Genomic DNA, 24,435 nt, shown 5'->3' on the forward strand with positions numbered 1-24,435 from the left:
TTTAATACATTGTTTTGTCCATCTTTGCCATCGTGTACAAGAACTGAAAAATGTGCTACTGTACATCAACAATCAGTTATGGCACTAAGTTAAGGCATGTGATTTATTATCATGATATGAGTCATGCATATACATTATATACCAAGCCTTTCCCTCAGCAAAACAGTGGCGTACTAAAGTATTTATTTCAGAGCTCTAGGTGAAAACATCACCGATGAATAAGGAAAACCAGTTTTGTTTCTCTCAGAGAAGAGGAAGAATGACTAACACCTCCATTTTGTGACACTAGCTGCAGCCTGAGAGTGTGAAATGTCCTCTGGTTTCCCTGGTGATTCTTCACCTCTTGGGTTTGGACTAGAAAACAACACATCTGCACGCACGGTACCTGTACGCTTCTCTGAAGGTGTGGGCGTTTTTTGTTCAGAAAAAGGAATTGTGTAGAACAGGCACGTATTATGAAAATGTTGATAATATTCAACATGTATTATTCTTAAATGTATTGAGAATACTTGGGATATTGCAAAACATATATACATACAGCTATACATTACATTTAAGTAATTTAGCAGACGCTCTTATACAGAGCGACTTACAAATTGGTGCATTCACCTTATGATATCCAGTGGAACAACCACTTTACAATAGTGCATCTAACTCTTTTAAGGGGGGGGTTAGAAGGATTACTTTATCCTATCCTAGGTATTCCTTAAAGAGGTGGGGTTTCAGGTGTCTCCGGAAGGTGGTGATTGACTCCGCTGACCTGGCGTCGTGAGGGAGTTTGTTCCACCATTGGGGTGCCAGAGCAGCGAACAGTTTTGACTGGGCTGAGCGGGTTTTGACTGGGCTATACCTTAGCCAAATACATTTAAACTCAGTTTTTCACAATTCCTGACATTTAATCCTAGTAAATATTCCCTGTCTTAGGTCAGTTAGGATCACCACTTTATTTTAAGAATGTGAAATGTCAGAACAATAGTAGAGAGATTGATTTATTTCAGCTTTTATTTATTTCATCACATTCCCAGTGGGTCAGAAGTTTACGTACACTCAATTAGTATTTGGTAGCATTGCCTTTAAATTGTTTAACTTGGGTCAAACATTTCGAGTAGCTTTCCACAAGCTTCCCACAATAAGTTGGGTGAATTTTGGCCCATTCCTCCTGACAGAGCTGGTGTAACTGAGTCAGGTTTGTAGGCCTCCTTGCTCGCACACGCTTTTTCAGTTCTGCCCACAAATTTTCTATAGGATTGAGGTCAGGGCTTTGTGATAGCCACTCCAATACCTACAATATTCTATTTTTGATTCATCAGACCAGAGGACATTTCTCCAAAAAGTACGATCTTTGTCCCCATGTACAGTTGCAAACCATAGTCTGGCTTTTTTATGGCGGTTTTGGAGCAGTGGCTTCTTCTTTGCTAAGCGGCCTTTCAGGTTATGTCAATATAGGACTCGTTTTACTGTGGATATAGATACATTTGTACCTGTTTACTCCAGCATCTTCACAAGAACCTTTGCTGTATTTATGGGTTTGATTTGCAGGATCAAGTAGACAGAACGCGTCTCCTTCCTGAGCGGTATGATGGCTGTGTGGTTCCATGGTGTTTATACTTGCGTACTATTGTTTGTACAGATGAACGTGGTACCTTCAGGCATTTGGAAATTGCTCCCAAGGATGAGCCAGAGGTCTTGGCTGATTTCATTTGATTATCCCATGATGTCAAGCAAAGAGGAACTGAGTCATATACACCTCCAATTGACTCAAATGATGTCAATTAGCCTATCAGAAGCTTCTAAAGCATGACATAATTTTCTGGAAGTTTAAAGGCACAGTCAACTTAGTGTATGTAAACTTCTGACCCACTGGAATTGTGATACAGTGAATTATAAATGAAATAATCTGTCTGTAAACAATTGTTGGAAAAATGACTTGTGTCATGCACAAAGTAGATGTCCTAACCGACTTGCCAAAACTATAGTTTGTTAACAAGAAACTTGTGGAATGGTTGAAAAATGAGTTTTAATGACTCCAACATACTTGTATGTAAACTTCAGACTTCAACTGTATATCAATTGAACATGTAGTGTTTTTTTAACCAAACTGTCAATGCTAGCACTTGTACACTGTGGGTAGTCAAGCAGAACAATATCTGAGAGGTGGGGAAAATACTTATTCTTAGAAGACTAGAAAGCATTCCACCCATGGGATGTCAGAATTAGCAGAGCAGAAACCAAAATATCGATGAGTCCACTCTACCAAGGCATCTGGGGAGCAGCGGCGGTTTGACTTCCAAGGACACGCTAAAGTGCTTTTCCTCTACGCTGTTCCACTCATAACAACCCCCACACCCCAACCCACCCCACACCACCCCCACCTCACACCACCCCCACCCCCCACCCCACCTACCTACACACATCGAGAAAAATCTAGCATTTGCTTTACTGTATGTTGCAAGTGTGTCAAAGTGCACCATTTTCAATTCAAAACAGACTATTTTGTTTAAGATGCTTTTGTGTCATATATATATACTGCAAATGTGGCTTCCTACTGCATGTGACTGAAAGTCCTACTGAGGGATGGTATTTTCCAGAGTGGTCACAAGTGCATATGTGTTAAAAAAGAAATACATTTAAAGTGCATTTACGTGTAAACAGATGACTCATCTGGTATGTCTTTGTTTTCCTACATCTTATTTACTCTCTGCCTCCCAATGGTCATTGGCTTAAGATGCTACATGGATGGCCATGTAGTTTTAGTCTATTCTGCATCACTGCACCACCGTGGATGTGTGTGGTGTGTGGTGTGTGTGTGTGTGGCGGGGGGGGGTAACACATCTAAAAAACAAGCTACTTGTGGTTGATGCAGAATGGTAATTTCTGCATAAAGTAATTCTGAGAATTGTTAATCATGTGACACAACACAGAATGCAATGTATTTTAAATGTATTTGACAGAAAACAAATATTTGAAAGCAAGCCTGGTGACAGTGAAAGAATGGGCCTAGTTTTTTGTGTTATTGGGTGTTATTAATTTATCAGAGCCGTGGATATTTAGCTGTAATTCTTTTGCCAGTTTCTCTTAATAGCATTTATACCTGATGCAAAGACATAAATACACAGTTAGCTCCACTACATGGCTTCCCTGAGTAGTTGCATTCTCAAATGTGCAGGACAAAATTTACAACATGATGAAAATGCAGACGCTAAGGGCTCCATTTTAACACACCTAACACAAATAAATAATGTAAATCTAAGCGGTAGTGCTATAGATTGGGTTTTCACAATCGGAATTATGGGAGCAGTAACTGGTGGTGGCACGAAAGGGCTGGGTTATGATGATTAAACAAGTTGAATGTGTGTCGAGGCTTGACCCTTGTCAGCATTTTTACACACTCCCGTTGCTTATTCAAGCGCTCCACCGCCCTTTTGTGGTCTACTTGTGTGTATGTACTGACATGTATGTGTAACTGGTAGATGCACACACACTCACTACATGTTGTTTTTAAATGTATGTCAATTGTAAAGGCTTTTGTCTCTAATCTATTTTTCGTTAAGTGTCGGACCCCAGTACGACTAGCTGTCGCCATTGGCTTCGGCTAATGGTGATCCTAATAAATCAAATCAAATGCATTTCCCGAAAGCTTTACAGCTAACGTCAAATAGTAGAGCTTAGCTAAGAATGAATGAGAGGAAGAGAAGAGCTAGTGGTTGATGGTCTGATATCAAGTAAGTCTCCTCTGTTCCCTGTCACAATAGTAAGCGAGGGTCAGAAGTTGTGTAAGAGCTGTGATAGAGTACATAAGAACCCTTACAGGGACATAGCCAAAGACAGAGGAGCACTGGCAGAGGTAGAGGAGAGATGGATGTGTACATGGTGTTTATAGGGCTCCTGATGCTACTGGGAGTTCAGCAAGCTCAGGACTTCATTGAACCTTACATCCACTTTTGTTACGAGGGAGGACAAGATACATTGCACATTTTGTGTATTGGGTGTGATAAATCTTCCTTTATTTTGAACAAGTCTCAACCAGAAGGCAACTATCTCCTAGTGAACTTTAAAGCGTATGCAACCTCTGAGTACCTGCAGGGTCGATTTAAAATGAATTCTGTTGATATTTTAAGAATCATTCCCCTAAGTCTGTCTGATACAGGTGTAGGAATTCTACTGAAGAGCAAATGGATGATTAATTGTTTGTGTCCCAATACCAAAACATTTCTGCAAACTTTTTTGTAACAGCTGACAGTGCAAACAAATGTGTCCATGGAACATCTCCCAGAGAGAGAAATGCATCAGTTATCCATATCTCAGACGTTCAAGCAGATGATGGAGGTTACTATTTTTGATGGTGAGCAGTGCCTTGCTTTCAGAAGATTAGAGCTAAGAGTTTGTGTGAAACATCAGAACATCTTTTCAAGTTTGGGTGAGAAGGTAATTTTACCTTACTACACAAGACAACTGAATGGACAGTTTGCATGGAAGCTATTACGGGTTTATCAAAGATGCACAAAAATAATTTTACCAACCTCCGCTCAGTACAGAGGGAATAGCAGTGAACAGCACATATACTCTACTTGCTCAATGCCAGCTCCTCTTGGAATTACTCCCTGTTACGCACGCCTCTTGGAGGGAATGCAACACCCTGCCACTCAACTCCCCATGGAGTGAAAGAGGCATGGGATAGCGGGTAAGGATGACAAAGGCAGAGAATTTTACCATTAACAGGGAATTTATTCCTTGACACGGTAATATGGGGAAAAGGGGCTGGATGGAACCAAAGCAATGAAAGTAAAAGAACCCCCTCTCCTACCTTACCTACCCACAACTTACCTAACTAGCACCAACTAGCGCACTAACCAAAATACAGGGGATGGTCCGTCCAGGTCTTACCTAGTGTGTATAGACAGAGTACATACTACGTGTATATGTATGCCCGCAGGCCTCTTGCCTAAGCACTCCCAAGGTGCCTTCCCCTTCCCCCCCAGGAACACATGAAACAGAAAAATATAAACAATTTCAATAATCAAAAACACTGCGTCCTATTGACACACACATACCTCAGAAGTAGCGGCTACAAACTACTTAACAAAACCTGTCTCTGAGCAACAACCAACACAGGACATCCAAGACGCTCTCACTGAGCACCAAACAATACTGGGGCATACCCAGAAGCTCTCTCCCTGAGCACCAAACAATACTGGGGCATACCCAGAAGCTATGTCCCTGAGCACCAAACAATACTGTGGCATACCCAGAAGCTCTGTCCCTGAGCACCAAACAATACTGGGGCATACCCAGAAGCTCTGTCCCTGAGCACCAAACAATACTGGGGCATACCCAGAAGCTCTCTCCCTGAGCACCAAACAATACTGGGGCATACCCAGAAGCTCTCTCCCTGAGCAAAGGAACACTGGCTTATATACAACAAATCACTCTGGGGAAAATGTATACATTTCAAGGACGTTAATAAGACAATATAACCTATTTTCCTGTGTTCAGCTAGACCCCATGCATCTGACATTCTCATGAGGTGACCGTGCTCTCTTGAAGTGTGATCGTATCAGAGTGCAGTGGTATCAGAGAGGTCTGGAGGAGGTGGATAATGGCGACGGAGGGGATGGCTGCGGTTTTACGGACTCCTAACAAACAGTGTTATTTTGTGTGTTTTTTCCCATTGTTTGTATCTTATTTTGTACATAATGTTGCTGCTACCACCTCTTATGACCGAAAAGAGCTTCTGCATATCAGGACAGCGATTACTCACCTCAAACTGGACAAAGATTTTTTCTGTAATGAGTCCGAAGCGAAGGATATACTGCTTCTCCGAGACCAGGCCCAAATCCGCGAATTACGTGGATTCACAACCTCACCTTGGAGGACAATGGTGTGTTCTGTTGCAGAGTTTGGGCCGATAGGAAAAACATGTATAGGAGAATACCTTCATTGTACTGCGTCTCAAGAACAAGCAGGCTTACTCCTGATCTTACCTAAACACTGATCTTATCTAAACACTGATTTCACCTAAAGACTTGACCTTTCCCATATTTACCTTTCCTATTCATTAGGAACCCCTGCTCTTTCTATGACATAGACTGACCAGGTGAATCCAGTATAGATGAAGGGGAGGAAACAGGTTAAATAAGGATTTTTAAGCCTTGGAGACAATAGAGACATTAATTGTGTATGTGTACCATTCAGAGGGTGAATGGGCAAGACAAAATATTTAAGTGCCTTTGAAAGGGGTATGGTAGTAGGTGCCACCCAAAAGATTGGATTGCATTGGATTCAAAGCATTGGATTCAACATGGGCCAGCATCCCTGTGGAATGCTTTTGACAACTTGTAGAGTCCATGTTAGGTAGGTGTTCCTAAATGTTTTGTACACTCAGTATATATCAGTCTTTAAATGCATTGATAATACTTTTCAGGTTTTATTTTGCCAAATGTCAAATAACAATTGACTGTGTAAATGACTATTTAGGGAATAATGTGAAAAATATTGCCAGCCTGCCACTATATCTCTTCCTTCAGCTCTAGATCTTAATGAGTTTTACATGATAAGTATACAGTGATATAGAGAACAATATGGAAAGTAGTTGTAAGAGAAACCACTGGCATGGTAAATCTGGTAATATATGTAATATAAGACGAGTTTGTCCCAATATTATTTTATGTCCTATATATCTAATTGGGTGTGCGTGGGTCTGTCTGTCTGTCTGTCTGTCTGTCTGTGTGTGTGTGTGTGTGTGTGTGTGTGTGTGTGTGTGTGTGTGTGTGTGTGTGTGTGTGTGTGTGTGTGTGTGTGTGTGTGTGTGTGTGTGTGTGTGTGTGTGTGTGTGTGTGTGTGTGTGTGTGTGTTTCTAGGAGAAAGGGGAGGTGAGAGCACAAATACTTTTCAGCAATGTGTGTGTCACGATCGTCATAACTTGGAAGAGATGACCAAGGCGCAGCGTGATAGAAATACATCTTCTTTTATTAGGAAGACGAAAAACAAACACTATACAAACTACTACAAAAACAACAAACGATCGTGAAGCTATAACAAACAATAAGTGCAGACACTGGCAACTTACACATAGACAATTACCCACAACAGCCCAATGCCTATGGCTGCCTTAAATATGGCTCCCAATCAGAGACAAATGAATGACAGCTGTCTCTGATTGAGAACCATTCAGGCAACCATAGACATACCTAGAAGCCTACACTCAACACAAACCCATACACTCTAACAAAAACCCCCTAGACACTACAACCACCCAAGACAAGACAAAAACACAAACATCCCCCCTGTCACACCCTGACCTAACCAAAATATTACAGAAAATAAAGATAACTAAGGCCAGGGCGTGACAGTGTGTGTGTGTGTTTATGCAGTGCCTCCAGCATATGTGAGGACCCGGTGTCCTTCAGATCCTGTTAGAGAGACCAGAGAACACAGGCTCTTATATCAAACCCCCGAGGACACAGCACCAGCCATACCCCTGAGGACAGCACCAGCTTAACCACCGAGGACACAGCACCAGCTTAACCCCCGAGGACACAGCACCAGCATAATGTAGCTCTCTCTCATTTTACCTCTCCTACTCCTGACATCCCACCACAACAGTCCCTCGAGCCAAAAACTGCTGTTTTTTACACAACTGTAGAGGCTGATAAAAATTTGATTCTCCACAGCTTTTCAGTGAGAAAATATATCTGATATGTAAAATCCTATAATATATCAGAGCGCACCACACTAAACATCGGAAAATGTGCTCAATTACATATTTTATGAAATCCCTATTAGTGTACAGTGAGTTCAATGACCAGATACAATGCTATTTTACAATAAACAAATTGACAACAGACTTTCAGTGCTCTTATAGGGAAGGACATTCAACGAGCACTTTAACAAATTACTGACAATTGGCTAAGAGAAATTGATAGTAAAAGACCGTGGGGCTGTTGTTAGACTTCAGTGCGGCTTTTGACATTATCGACCATAGTCTGCTGCTGGAAAAACGTATGTGTTATGGCTTTAGACCACCTGCGTTATTGTGGATAAGGAGTTACCTGTCTATCAGAACACAGAGGGTGTTCTTTAATGGAAGCCTCTCCGACATAATCCAGGTAGAATCAGGAATTCCCCAGGGCAGCTGTTTAGGCCCCTTACTTTTTTCAATCTTTACTAACGAAATGCCACTCACTGGCTTTGAGTAAAGCCAGTCTGTCTATGTATGTGGTGACTCAAGACTATACACTTCAGCTACTACAGCGACTGAAATGACTGCAACACTTAACAAAGAGCTGCAGTTAGTTTCAGAATGGGTGGCAAGGAATAAGTTAGTCCTAAATAGTTCCAAAATTAAAAGCATTGTTTTTGGGACAAATCATTCACTAAACCCTAAACCTCAACTAAATATTGTAATGAATGTGGAAATTGAGCAATTTGAGGTGACTAAACTGATTGGAGTAACCATGGATTGTAAACTGTCATGGTCAAAACATATTGATACAACAGTAGCTAAGATGGGGAGTAGTCTGTCCATAATAAAGTGCTGCTCTGCCTTCTTAACAACACTTTCAACAAGGCAGGTCCTACTGGCCCTAGTTCTCACACCTGGACTACTGTTCAGTAGTGTGGTCAGGTGCCACAAAGAGGGACTGAGGAAAATTAGAATTGCCTCAGAACAGGGCAGCACGGCTGACCCTTAAAAGTACACGGGATGCTAACATTAATGATATGCATGTCAATCTCTCATGTCTCAAACTGGAAGAGAGATTGACTTCATCATTACTTGTTTTTGTAAGAAATGTTGACAAGCTCAATGTACCGAGCTGTCTGTTTAAAGGACTAGCACACAGCTCGGACACCCATGCATACCCCACAAGACATGCCACCAGAAATCTCTTCACAATCCCCAAGTCCAGAACAGACTACATAGAGATACATGGAACTCTATTCCACATCAGGTAGCTGATGCAAGCAGTAAAATCAGATTTTAAAAAACAGTAAAAATACACAGCGGGGACTGTGACAAGACACGCAAAGGTACAGACACACACGCTAGCACATAGATTGTAATATTGTTGTATTATACATTTTGAATTATAGGTATGTATTTGTTTAGTAATGTTATATTATGTACTCTTTTATCTTTTGTTTTATATGTAATGTAAGTGCCTTAATGTGTTTGGAACCCAGGAAGAGCTTGGCAGCAGCTAATGGGGATCCCGAATAAATTCAAATGAGTGTTCAGTGCCCTCTTGTGGTTCAGCTCTGCAAGTACATGGTTGCATATCTTCAGGTCTTTTTTATTTAACTAGGCAAGTCAGTTAAGAACAAATTCTTATTTTCAATGATGGCCTAGGAACAGTGTGTTAACTGCCTTGTTCAGGGGCAGAACAACAGATGTGTACCTTGTCAGCTCGGATTTGATCTTGCAACCTTTCGGTTACTAGTCCAACGCTCTAACCAGCAGGCTACCCTGCCGCCCCGTCTTCCTCATGTATCTTACCTAATTCTGGGTTGTGGTGAAACTCACCTTCATGAGATTAATTTGGAACAACTTGTGTTCTGTGAAAAAACATGTATTTCCTTCCCTGCAACATGAAAATGAAGTCTGATTAGTTATAGACTGAACCATTCACTGTATTCAGCCATTCTACACTCCCAACCACATTGATTGAATCAATGAAAACATAGTCTAAAACACATCTAAACCTTATGAGAAACAAAGTTTATTATACAGTTTCCGTATGTTCATGGATATGAGTGTTTCTACAAGGATTATGCTACATAATAAGTCAAATGTATATTCATGGCATACTGCGGTTCAAAACATGCCTGCAAGCAGTTTCCAAAAGATGGAGTTCTTCAGTAAAGACACATAAAACAATCATGGCTGAAACCATAGAGATGTAAACATAGCCAACATTTTCATAACAGCTTTGGAAGGCTTACAGCATGTCACAAACTCCATGTGACTGTGAAATGAATACAATAAGCTAAACAAAGCCAAGCGTATAGTGAGTAGGCTAAAATTGATATGCTGTAAACAAGAGGTACGATAAGTGCCAAGAGTGGGGGGAAAAGTAAGGAGTGCAGGGATTGCAACATGCAAGTGCCGTGAAATATTGTTCTGTCTGTAGTTCTCTGTACTCCTCTACAAACTTTGTCTTTCTAATTTACAAACGTTGTCTTTATAATACATTTCTGTTTTGCTCCAAATAGCTTACCTACCTTTACGCATGCTGTGAGCTAACAGTGATGAGTATAGCTTGAGTGAGACATTCAAAAATACATTCACGAGCACATTTTGTGAGATCTGCACCGTTCAAATGTGGCCTGTAACAAAGGCTGGAACACCCCTCCCCCATAAAAGACATCCAAGGCATTTGAGAAGTATGTCACAAGCATTTATGATATTTTAGCTGAGATGATAGTTGTTGAAAATTCTTATTCTTCCCTGCAGTAAATTGTGTTGCTAGTTGAACCTCGTAAATATCATTGTTTCGGGTCTTCTGAGTCTTTTCATTCAGTATGACAGGAGTACAGATAACGTCACTAGGACATTAACAAGGCAGTTCCTGAAAAGCTAATTTCACTCATTCATACTCCTTGTTAATGTTAATTTGAGCTCATGCATCACTGCATTTAAAAGTGTTTGAAGGTTGCTATCTATTTGAGGATTAATTTAATAATTTTGTGGGGGAATAATTTAACAATATATATATATATATGTTTATCCCTGGATGAACCTATTTTATCCAGTTGCAGACTGTATCTTTCAATCATTGTGCACAATACCAAGTGTGAATGAAATGAATGTATTCCTCTAGTAGTTCATACGTGTGTACCTTTACCCTCAAATATTTGTCTAGATATCCTGATTGGCACTGGACGAAAATGGAGGGAAAACACCAGCAAGAATATTGGTAGAGCGAAGGGATGTTTTTGACAGAACGAATGTACAACGTTACACATACACTACCGGTCAAAAGTTTTAGAACACCTATTCATTCAAGGGTTTTTCTTTATTTTGACTATTTTCTACATTGTAGAATAACAGTGAAGACATCAACACTATGAAATAACACATGGAATCATGTAATAACCAAAACAGTGTTAAACAAATCAAAATATATTTTACATTTTATATTCTTCAAATTAGCCACCCTTTGCCTTGATGACAGCTTTGCACACTCTTGGCATTCTCTCAACCAGCTTCATGAGGTAGTCACCTGGAATGCATTTCAATTAACAGGTGTGCCTTCTTAAAAGTAAATATGTGGAATTTCTTTCCTTCTTAATGCGTTTGAGACAATCAGTTGTGTGTGACAAGGTAGAGGTGGTATACAGAATATAGCCCTATTTGGTAAAAGACCAAGTCCATATTATGGAAAGAACAGCTCAAATAAGCAAAGAGAAACAACAGTCCATCATTACTTTAAGACATGAAGGTCAGTCAATATGGAACATTTCAAGAACTTTGAACGTTTCTTTAAGTGCAGTCGCAAAAACCATCAAGTGCTATGATGAAACAGGCTCTCATGAGGACTGCCACAGGAATGGAAGAGTTACCTCTGCTGCAGAGGATAAGTTCATTCAAATTACCAGCCTCAGAAAATGCAGGCCAAATAAAGAGTTCAAGTAACAGACACATCTCAACATCAACTGTTCAGAGGAGACTGTGTGAATCAGGTCTTCATGGTCGAATTGCTGCAAAGAAACCACTACTAAAGAACACCAATAAGAAGAAGATACTTGCTTGGGCCAAGAAACACAAGCAATGGACATTAGACCGATGGAAATGTGTCCTTTGGCCTGGAGTCCAAATTGGAGATTTTTGATTCCAATCGCTGTGTCTTTGTGAGATGCGGTGTGGGTGAACGGATGATCTCCGCATGTGTGGTTCCCACCGTGAAGCATGGAGGAGGAGGAGTGATCGTGTGGGGGTGCTTTGCTGGTGACACTGTCTGTGATTTATTTAGAATTCAAGGCACACTTAACCAGCATGGCTACCACAGCATCCTACAGTGATACGCCATCCCATCTGGTGGGACTATAATTTGTTTTTCAACAGGACAATGACTCAACACACCTCCAGGCTGTGTAAGGGCTATTTTACCAAGAAGGAGAGTAATGGAGTGCTGCATCAGATGACCTGGCCTCCACAATCACCCGACCTCAACCCAATTGAGATGGTTTGGGATGAGTTGGACCGCAGAGTGAAGGAAAAGCTGGCAACAAGTGCTCAGCATATGTGGGAACTCCTTCAAGACTGTTGGAAAAGCATTCCAGGTGAAGCTGGTTGAGAGAATGCCAACAGTGTGCAAAGCTGTCATCAAGGCAAAGGGTGGCTATTTGAAGAATCTCAAATATGAAATATATTTTGATTTGTTTAACACTTTTTTGGTTACTACATGATTGCATATGTGTTATTTCATAGATGTTATGTCTTAACTATTATTATACAATGTAGAAAATAGTCAAAATAAAGAAAAACCCTTGAATGAGTAGGTGTTCTAAAACTTTTGACTGGTAGTGTACGTTCGTACATGATTTTTCCTTTGAAAATACAACAATGGAACATTACACAATGAATCCATTTTAAACATAATTACCCAAATTATTGCAGCGTTAATGGACCAAAGGCCTTTTCAAATGATAACACAGTTTGTTGAATGTCCCCATGTTGGCTTACATGAAATATCATGTCAAAGTGTGTTCAGCAGTGAGAAAGAAGCCTGTCCTGTGCAACATTGGGAAGGAAGCCTGTCCTGTGTTCAGCAGTGGGAAGCCTGTCCTGTGTTCAGCAGTGGGAAGCCTGTCCTGTGTTCAGCAGTGGGAAGCCTGTCCTTTGTTCAGCAGTGGGAAGCCTGTCTTGTGTTCAGCAGTGTGAATGAAGCCTCTCCTGTGTTCATCAGTGAGAAGCCTGTCCTCTATTCAGTGGGAAGCTTGTTCTTTATTCAGCAGTGTGAAGCCTGTCCTGTGTGGAGCAGTGTGAAGCCTGTCCTGTGTTCAGCAGTGTGAAGCCTGTCCTGTGTGAAGCAGTGTGAAGCCTGTCCTGTGTTCAGCAGTGTGACGCCTGTCCTGTGTTCAGCAGTGTGACGCCTGTCCTGTGTTCAGCAGTGTGACGTCTGTCCTGTGTTCAGCAGTGTGACGTCTGTCCTGTGTTCAGCAGTGTGACATCTGTCCTGTGTGAAGCAGTGTGACGTCTGTCCTGTGTGAAGCAGTGTGACGTCTGTCCTGTGTTCAGCAGTGTGACGTCTGTCCTGTGTTCAGCAGTGTGACGTCTGTCCTGTGTTCAGCAGTGTGACGTCTGTCCTGTGTTCAGCATTGGGAAGTGAGGTAGGCCTGCCTGAATATTTTGTTAAAATTGTTATAATCTTGAAATTATATTTTATACCAACAAAATATCAAACCTTCCATCTAACTGTAGCTGTTGTAATTTTACATTAGTGAAGCATGTTAATGTTTCCAGTTGAGTGTTATGTCATTGATCTAGCTGTTAAGTGTTAGTGCATTTGAATAATTGATTCTTAAAAACACTTTTTTTAGCAAAAATTATTAAATAAAAAAAAATCAAGACAGCTGCAAGGCATTTGTGCCCAAGTTGCATATATAATTCTTACAGGAAATTAATAAATAAATACACACATCTAAATGATTTGATATATACAAATCAATAAAATACATCTTTACAGATCATATACAGACTAAACCAAATGTACCTCTACCTATAGAAAGCATCTTTGTGGATATCACAAATGCAATATTGTGGGTAGTTGGTATTGAATAGAATATGTACAATATCTTTAGTAAGTAGTGTGATGTAAATACCATCAGTGTTTTTGTACAACAACCACAACAGAATAGTGCCCATAGAACTGGTTATCACGTCCCTTTATCCCATAGTGCTTATGGACACGAGCCATAATGTTGAGAATATTACATTCCTTTGAAATATATGTGTTTAGCTGATCAACCATAATGCAAAACATGTCCTCTGTTGTCCACTGTAAATAATAAGTCATTTGGGATAGAAATACAATACCTTACATTTTAGATGCAATTGGGAATCTCTTATGCCACGTATCAAAAACAAAGAGATACAGCAAAAGAACATGAATGTCAGAGTTTAGATCAAATTCAAGTATATTTTATATAATTATTCTTTTTTTTGTAATTTAGGAGACACTCTTATCTAGAGCAATACGTTGGTTCGTATTGATGCCCTGTGGGAATCGAACCCACAACCCTGGCATTGCAAGTGCTGTGCTCTACCAGCTGAGCCACACGGGACCTGTATCTTCTGTGTGATAACTCTTTAACCATCTCAATCATAATATAGAAGGTTGGCAATTAATCTGCATTCCATTCCAGGGTCAGATATTGTTTTTAAATCACTGGCAAACTTAACCTTGATGAGTGTGTGAATACATGAGAACAAATGTGTGTACTCTAAGTCAAGTTGCTGCAAACCTTCCGAGTATGAAAAACTACAGGCTATTTCTCAGTAAAAACTGCTGGAGTGTGGTCTGATAACCCTTTTTCTCACTCTACGTTGCAGTCATTTAAGAGGAGCTGGGTGACTCTGTCCTCACATGTACCATTGGTGGTAGCAGCGGCCTCACACCCAGCATATCAGACTCTTAGCTCTGAACTCCAAGGCAGAGTCACCATGGCCCCATTTATATGAGGTTCCAGTTTTGGCCTACTTGGATCCTGACCACCCTCGGTCCCCGTAAGCGCCTTCCCCGGTGGCCGAGTTGGGTGAGGGGGCGCAGAGGTCGGAGTCAGTGTCGGACTCACCTTCTGCGATGTAGGGCCTTACCTTGGCGCAGCGGGCTACGCCACTGAAATAGCTGTTGTTCAGGAAGTCCAGATTCTCCTTGGACTGGGAGATGCTGAAGCCACTGAAGGAGCGCTCCAGCTCCTCGTGGTCCACTGAGGGGATAGAGATGGACGTGTCGCTGTCTGGCTTGCCCTCTCTATCCCCTTCGCCACTGCCTCCACCTCCTCCTCCACCACCTCCTCCTCCACCACCGCTGTTGCAGTGGGATCCCCGATTGCTCCCATTGTGGCCTCCAGAGGAGCGCTCGTGGGCCGGCGGAGGAGGGATACGGACCAAGGAGTGATCACCTACAGGAGAGGGTAAGTTGCCTTGGCTCGGCTGGTGGAACTCGCTGACGTTGTGCTGCTGCCAGGAGGTGGAGGGTGGGCAGTGGACCCCCGGGCCGGAACAGGATGGCGGTGGGTCAAAGTTCTTCTGTCCGATAGAGCTGTTGGATCGGATGATCTTGGTGATGGAGCCACTCTTCTCCATGTGGTCCACAGGGCTGTGGTAAGGCGGTGCTGGTTCGGGCTCCTTGGACCCAAAGTAGGCGTCCGTCTCCGACTGGGAGATGCCCATGCGCTGGATGTAGATGTTCACCAAGAAGTCCAGCTTCCTTTCCATTGACATGACCTGCTCAGAAGGGAAGACACCATGGTGTGATGGACAGTTGGAAAGCCCAAGTGAAACAAAGGTATACAATGAATATTGCCATCACCAGATAACAGTATACCTTACCTGTTTCTCCATTTTCCCTAGGCGCCCCATCATGCTTGTGTCCTCTTCAACCCCACTGTCAGTGGTTCCTTTGGGACGGTCTTTATCTGTGATTGGAGTACCTCGACCAACAATCTGGTCAACTCTACCGATTCAAAACACAAACAGGTAACGTCCGTCTAGTATCAAGCCAATAGAGTTGAAGCAAACCTACTTGAAATTGACACCTTATATCACCTTAAAAATGTATACCACAACAAAACAAAGCACTTACAGTACTATATTCTACTCTAAAAAAATCTCTGACCTTCAACTCAGGTCCATGGTATAACAAGTGGAAGTGTATAACCTGACAATATCTGATCCTACTGCAAGAGGTAGAGGAGTGCAGGTGTTGAGAGGAGAGTGCCACACACTTGGGTACAGCTCTCGCCTTCCTAGCGCTGAGCACAGTGGGAGTCAGACAGGCTCATGCATGGGATGGCATGGCATAACATGTATTACAGTGTGTTCAGACAACGGAGAGATGGAGGAGGAGGAGGAGGGGGAGGAGGAGGAGGAGGAGGAGGAGGAGGGGGAGGGGAGGAGGGGGAGGAGGAGGAGGAGGGGGAGGGGAGGAGGGGGAGGAGGAGAAGGAGGAGGAGGAGGACCTAGGTAGGGCCTTGGAGGATGCAGGGTTAGTTTTTTATCTCAACTACTCATCAGTGCTATTCATGGGCTCTTGAACCCCAGCAAGACAATACAGAAACACGTTATTTCAAGTTGAGAGGTTATAACAAAGGTCTTAAAAACCCTGAAGTTTCTAGACATGGTGGGTTGCCATATATGTTCTGCTTCATAACATTGTTAAGCCAGTTGTCAAAGTGTAAGGCAAGTTGTCATGACATGGGTTCTATGACTGCTATGACAAAGGTTCTGTAGGTATATTGAAAGGTTCTGTAGGCATTATGAGAGGTGATGTAAGCATTATGAGAGGTGATGTAGGCATTATGAGAGGTGATGTAAGCATTATGAGAGGTGATGTAGGCATTATGAGAGGTGATGTAGGCATTATGAGAGGTTCTGCAGGCATTATGAGAGGTTTCTGTTGGCATTATGAAAGGTTCTGTAGGCATTATGAAAGGTTCTGTAGGCATTATGAATGGTTCTGTAGGCATTATGAAAGGTTCTGTTGGCATTATGAAAGGTTCTGTAGGCATTATGAAAGGTTCTGTAGGCATTATGAAAGGTTCTGTAGGCATTATGAAAGGTTCTGTAGGCATTATGAAAGGTTCTGTAGGCATTATGAATGGTTGTGTTGGCATTATGAAAGGTTCTGTAGGCATTATGAAAGGTTCTGTAGGCATTATGAATGGTTCTGTTGGCATTATGAAAAGTTCTGTAGGCATTATGAAAGGTTCTGTAGGCATTATGAAAGGTTCTGTTGGCATTATGAATGGTTCTGTTGGCATTATGAAAGGTTCTGTAGGCATTATGAAAGGTTCTGTAGGCATTATGAATGGTTCTGTTTGCATTATGAATGGTTCTGTTGGCATTATGAAAAGTTCTGTAGGCATTATGAAAGGTTCTGTAGGCATTATGAAAGGTTCTGTAGGCATTATGAAAGGTTCTGTAGGCATTATGAAAGGTTCTGTAGGCATTATGAAAGGTTCTGTAGGCATTATGAAAGGTTCTGTAGGCATTATGAAAGCTTTGAGTAAAGTGTTAATCAAATGTGTACACTAAAACGGGAGGTTGATTCAAGTAAAGTGTCACTGAAAAAATAGCTTGGACATATTGGATCAGCTATACTTATTGCCCTGAAGCACCATGAACCTTCTACACTAGATTTAACTCTGACTGAGGCCTACTTATACACATGTAGGATCTTCATTTGATCACCCTGTTGCAGGATAACTTTTCTGCAATGCAGGATATTTAAAACGTGTATAGTTTTGAGGTTTAAAAATGCTTCTGAAGTTTGTAATTTCCACTTGAAATGTCAGACTTGATTTTCCCTTAGGAAAAATGTATCAACCCCGACAAAAATGTCTAACTATAATCCACATAATAATTCACATTTCCTGTTGGTGTAGAATTATTTTCCTGCTGTAGCAAAGTCTCAAATGAAGATCCTACATCTGTAAGAGGGTTAGCAATGAACTACCATTTTAAACGTCTGAATAAGAGAGAAAAATCCTCAGTATAAAAATATTATTCACAGAACTGCTTCATAGTCAGGTAAAACATGCTCACCAATTTCCCAACCATCCCAGGCAGCCAAGACTAGAAACTATGCAAACTTCTGAAATGGACCTTGTGCATCGTGTGGCATGCTTCAATACGCCTCATGCCAACATGCATCCAAAACCAGAGAACATACTATACTGTTCATAGTCGCCTCATAGGTCATAAGCAGTAGCTGTATCTTATTATTTGTATGTATAAGCTCGTCATTGTCAATGTATTGCAGGCGATTCAGCTCAACACTTTTTTTGTTCGGCTACTTGACTTGACTACTTACCTACAGTATATGAGCTTCTCCTATGTCCTACGGGAGCATTTACCATATTCTTAACTATTGGATAAACCAAGTTAGTCTTCTTTAACTTTTATTCTACTTTTATTCATTCTCTGGTAAAATCATTGCAGTATAGTGCAAGAAAAATGAGAAGAAACAAAATTGCACGTGTTATACTGTATGTGTATACAATGTATACACTATGTATTCAGCCGATTAGCACTCAAAGAGACAATATGAGTCAATGAGTTTCAGTAGTTATTTACTGAGAATAACTCATTAATTGCTGCTTGCAGTAAGATATTTGCCATTTTGATAAAGTCACTGCGTCACACCTCTTTATAGACACAGCTAGTCACATGCTGTCACATACAGTAGGCCGAGCCAAAAAAAGGTTTCCGCTGCTTGTCAACAGAATGGATAAGGAACTCAGGAGAATCTCTTGATGAGAGAGAGGCAGTCTGGTGAGGGCTAACCTAGGAGAGTATTTGGGTGACTCTTTGGGTCCATCAGATGAATACTTCTTATGGCGTGGAGTTGAGGGTCCATGGGGACCAACAATCATATCTATCCTGGCAAAGTGAATAGAGAAGACACATCCACAATGCAGGATGAAGGCGCAACACGGACCAGTCCGACAAGCGCACATGAAATGAACGAAACCAAAACAACAGAACGATTTGTATTTTCCAAAACACATTTTCCAAAGGGATGTTTTTTCATTTGGTAAAATAATCGCAGACTATAGCTGTATGATATGACAGTGAAGCCATCATTTAAAAAAATAGTGAGGAGATTTTGATATGAACATTTTTCTGTTATAAGTAGGAATATATTTACATACATGTGGAACCCTAACCACTAGCACTGCCTTTGCTACTTTATTGAGGAAGAATGTACGCACTATGACTGAGATATGTGGTTGTCTCACCTAGCTATCTGTAAGTCACTCTGGATAAGAGCGTCTGCTAAATGACTACAATGTAAACAATGTAAATGTTGTGGGATGCGTATAGACTCGGAATTCAGATTCAATGAACTCTGACCTTTTGGACGAACAAACCTCACCATGACTCTTAATTTGCAATGGCTGGTTGCACTGGGTAAGTACAAACCTCACAGAAAATTCCCTTGGTCATGGCTCCCAGAGTTGTGTCTTTAGAAGTTGGACACTTTATGGTGAACCTCTTAACATCATACAATGACTTCAGAATATGCCCCTTTGCAAGGAGCAGCTCAGGCCAAATGTTGATTGGCTTGATAAGAGTTGTATTAACATTCATACAGACTCACACTGCTTATAAAGAAGCAGACTACGTCAACGTTTCAGAAAAGGTCACTGATTGTCACTGATTCACTGAATTCGCTATACTCTCTTGTCATTGTTGGGGTACAGTAGCCTACGCCGGGATGTTGGTGGGACTCGGGAATATCATGAATTGTCAATCATCCTCTGATTCCTGGTGAATGGTGTGTGAACACATCACCACAGAGAACAGACATCACTAGATAGAACAGACATCACTACATATAACAGACATCACTAGATAGAACAGACATCACTACATATAACAGACATCACTAGATAGAACAGACATCACTACATATAACAGACATCACTACATATAACAGACATCACTAGAGAGAACAGACATAACTACATATAACAGACATCACTAGAGAGAACAGACATCACTACATATAACAGACATCACTAGAGAGAACAGACATAACTACATGTAACATATATCACTAGAGAGAACAGACATCACTACATATAACAGACATCACTAGAGAGAACAGACATAACTATATATAACATATATCACTAGAGAACAGACATAACTACATATAACAGACATCACTACATATAACAGACATAACAACATATAACAGACATAACTACATATAACAGACACCACTACATATAACAGACATCACTAGAGAGAACAGACATCACTAGAGAGAACAGACATCACTACATATAACAGACATCACTACATATAACAGACATCACTAGAGAGAACAGACATAACTAGAGAGATCAGACATCACTACATATAACAGACATCACTACAGAGAACAGACATCACTAGAGAGAACAGACATCACTAGAGAGAACAGACATCACTACATATAACAGACATCACTACATATAACAGACATCACTAGAGAGAACAGACATCACTAGAGAGAACAGACATCACTACATATAACAGACACCACTAGAGAGAACAGACATCACTACATATAACAGACATCACTAGAGAGAACAGACATCACTACATATAACAGACATAACTAGAGAGAACAGACATCACTAGAGAGAACAGACATCACTACATATAACAGACATCACTAGAGAGAACAGACATCACTAGAGAGAACAGACATCACTACATATAACTGACATCACTACATATAACATATATCACTAGAGAACAGACATAACTACATATAACAGACATCACTACATATAACAGACATCACTAGAGAACAGACATCACTACATATAACAGACATCACGAGAGAGAACAGACATTACTACATATAACAGACATCACTACATATAACAGACATCACTAGAGAGAACAGACATCACTAGAGAACAGACATCACTACATATAACAGACATCACTACATATAACAGACATCACTAGAGAGATCAGACATCACTACATATAACAGACATCACTACATATAACAGACATAACAACATATAACAGACATAACTACATATAACAGACATCACTAGAGAGAACAGACATCACTAGAGAGATCAGACATCACTAGAGAGAACAGACATCACTAGAGAGAACAGACATCACTACATATAACAGACATCACTACATATAACAGATATCACTACATATAACAGACATCACTAAAGAGAACAGACATCACTAGAGAGAACAGACATCACTACATATAACAGACATCACTACATATAACAGACATCACTAGAGAGAACAGACATAACTAGAGAGATCAGACATCACTACATATAACAGACATCACTACAGAGAACAGACATCACTAGAGAGAACAGACATCACTAGAGAGAACAGACATCACTACATATAACAGACATCACTACATATAACAGACATCACTAGAGAGAACAGACATCACTAGAGAGAACAGACATCACTACATATAACAGACACCACTAGAGAGAACAGACATCACTACATATAACAGACATCACTAGAGAGAACAGACATCACTACATATAACAGACATAACTAGAGAGAACAGACATCACTAGAGAGAACAGACATCACTACATATAACAGACACCACTAGAGAGAACAGACATCACTACATATAACAGACATCACTACATATAACAGACATCACTAGAGAGAACAGACATCACTAGAGAGAACAGACATCACTACATATAACAGACATCACTAGAGAGAACAGACATCACTAGAGAGAACAGACATAACTACATATAACAGACATCACTACATATAACAGACATCACTAGAGAACAGACATCACTACATATAACAGACATCACTAGAGAGAACAGACATCACTAGAGAACAGACATCACTACATATAACAGACATCACTAGAGAGATCAGACATCACTACATATAACAGACATCACTACATATAACAGACATAACAACATATAACAGACATAACTACATATAACAGACATCACTAGAGAGAACAGACATCACTAGAGATATCAGACATCACTAGAGAGAACAGACATCACTAGAGAGAACAGACATCACTAGAGAGATCAGACATCACTAGAGAGAACAGACATCACTAGAGAGAACAGACATCACTAAAGAGAACAGACATCACTAGAGAGAACAGACATAACTACATATAACATATATCACTAGAGAACAGACATAACTACATATAACAGACATCACTACATATAACAGACATCACTAGAGAGAACAGACATCACTAGAGAGATCAGACATCACTAGAGAGAACAGACATCACTAGAGAGAACAGACATCACTACATATAACAGAAATCACTACATATAACAGACATCACTACATATAACAGACATCACTAGAAAGATCAGACATCACTACATATAGCAGACATCACTACATATAACAGACATAACAACATATAACAGACATAACTACATATAACAGACATCACTAGAGAGAACAGACATCACTAGAGAGATCAGACATCACTAGAGAGAACAGACATCACTAGAGAGAACAGACATCACTACATATAACAGACATCACTACATATAACAGATATCACTAGAGAGAACAGACATCACTAGAGAGAACAGACATCACTAGAGAGATCAGACATCACTAAAGAGAACAGACATCACTAGAGAGAACAGACATCACTACATATAACAGACACCACTAGAGAGAACAGACATCACTAGAGAGAACAGACATCACTACATATAACAGACATGACTACATATAACAGACATCACTAGAGAGAACAGACATCACTAGAGAGATCAGACATCACTAGAGAGAACAGACATCACTAGAGAGAACAGACATCACTACATATAACAGACATCACTAGAGAGAACAGACATCACTACATATAACAGACATCACTACATATAACAGACATCACTACATATAACAGACATCACTACAGAGAACAGACATCACTAGAGAGAACAGACATCACTAGAGAGAACAGACATCACTAGAGAGAACAGACATCACTACATATAACAGACATCACTACATATAACAGACATCACTAGAGAGAACAGACATCACTAGAGAGATCAGACATCACTAGAGAGAACAGACATCACTAGAGAAAACAGACATCACTAGAGAGAACAGACATCACTACATATAACAGAAATCACTACATATAACAGACATCACTACATATAACAGACATCACTAGAAAGATCAGACATCACTACATATAGCAGACATCACTACATATAACAGACATAACAACATATAACAGACATAACTACATATAACAGACATCACTAGAGAGATCAGACATCACTAGAGAGAACAGACATCACTAGAGATAACAGACATCACTAAAGATAACAGACATCACTAGAGAGAACAGACATCACTACATATAACAGACATGACTACATATAACAGACATCACTAGAGAGAACAGACATCACTAGAGAGATCAGACATCACCAGAGAGAACAGACATCACTAGAGAGATCAGACATCACTACATATAACAGACATCACTAGAGAGAACAGACATCACTACATATAACAGACATCACTACAGAGAACAGACATCACTACATATAACAGACATCACTACAGAGAACAGACATCACTAGAGAGAACAGACTTCACTAGAGAGAACAGACATCACTAGAGAGAACAGACATCACTACATATAACAGACATCACTAGAGAGAACAGACATCACTACATATAACAGACATCACTACATATAACAGACATCACTAGAGAGAACAGACATCACTAGAGAGAACAGACATCACTACATATAACAGACACCACTAGAGAGAATAGACATCACTACATATAACAGACATCACTACATATAACAGACATCACTAGAGAGAACAGACTTCACTAGAGAGAACAGACATAACAACATATAACAGACATCACTAGAGAGAACAGACATCACTACATATAGCAGACATCACTAGAGGGAACAGACATCACTACATATAACAGACATCACTACAGAGAACAGACATCACTACATATAACAGACATCACTACATATAACAGACATCACTACATATAACAGACATCACTAGAGAGAACAGACATCACTAGAGAGAACAGACATCACTAGAGAGAACAGACATCACTACATATAACAGACATCACTACATATAACAGATATCACTACATATAACAGACATCACTAGAGAGAACAGACATCACTAGAGAACAGACATCACTACATATAACAGACATCACTAGAGAGAACAGACATCACTACATATAACAGACATCACTACATATAACAGACAACACTACATATAACAGACATCACTAGAGAGATCAGACATCACTACATATAACAGACATCACTAGAGAGAACAGACATCACTACATATAGCAGACATCACTACATATAACAGACATAACAACATATAACAGACATAACTACATATAACAGACATCACTAGAGAGAACAGACATCACTAGAGAGAACAGACATCACTAGAGAGAACAGACATCACTACATATAACAGACATCACTACATATAACAGATATCACTAGAGAGAACAGACATCACTAGAGAGAACAGACATCACTAGAGAGATCAGACATCACTAAAGAGAACAGACATCACTAGAGAGAACAGACATCACTACATATAACAGACACCACTAGAGAGAACAGACATCACTAGAGAGAACAGACATCACTACATATAACA

At 40.4% G+C, this 24,435-nt stretch overlaps 1 protein-coding gene across 6 annotated transcripts in view; it reads right to left on the reverse strand.

Annotated features, from left to right (window-relative positions):
- Nucleotides 1-11,145: 11,145 nt before the first annotated feature.
- Nucleotides 11,146-24,435, reverse strand: part of LOC139536278 (potassium voltage-gated channel subfamily KQT member 2-like) — an 80,350-nt gene continuing 67,060 nt past the window's right edge. For 4 of the 6 annotated variants that reach the window (XM_071336658.1, XM_071336656.1, XM_071336657.1 and 1 more), the window contains 2 exons: nucleotides 15,554-15,677; nucleotides 11,146-15,448 (listed from right to left, as the gene is read on the reverse strand). In XM_071336658.1, the coding sequence (XP_071192759.1) occupies nucleotides 14,696-15,448; nucleotides 15,554-15,677 (877 nt within the window). In that variant the 3' untranslated portion in view covers nucleotides 11,146-14,695. Of the gene's footprint in view, nucleotides 15,449-15,553; nucleotides 15,678-18,508; nucleotides 18,605-24,435 lie in introns of all 6 variants that reach the window. The other 2 variants (XM_071336662.1, XM_071336661.1) reach the window with 1 other exon arrangement.

Source organism: Salvelinus alpinus, chromosome 12 (assembly GCF_045679555.1).
Source record: "Salvelinus alpinus chromosome 12, SLU_Salpinus.1, whole genome shotgun sequence".
In the NCBI taxonomy this organism is placed as follows: Eukaryota; Metazoa; Chordata; class Actinopteri; order Salmoniformes; family Salmonidae; genus Salvelinus; species Salvelinus alpinus.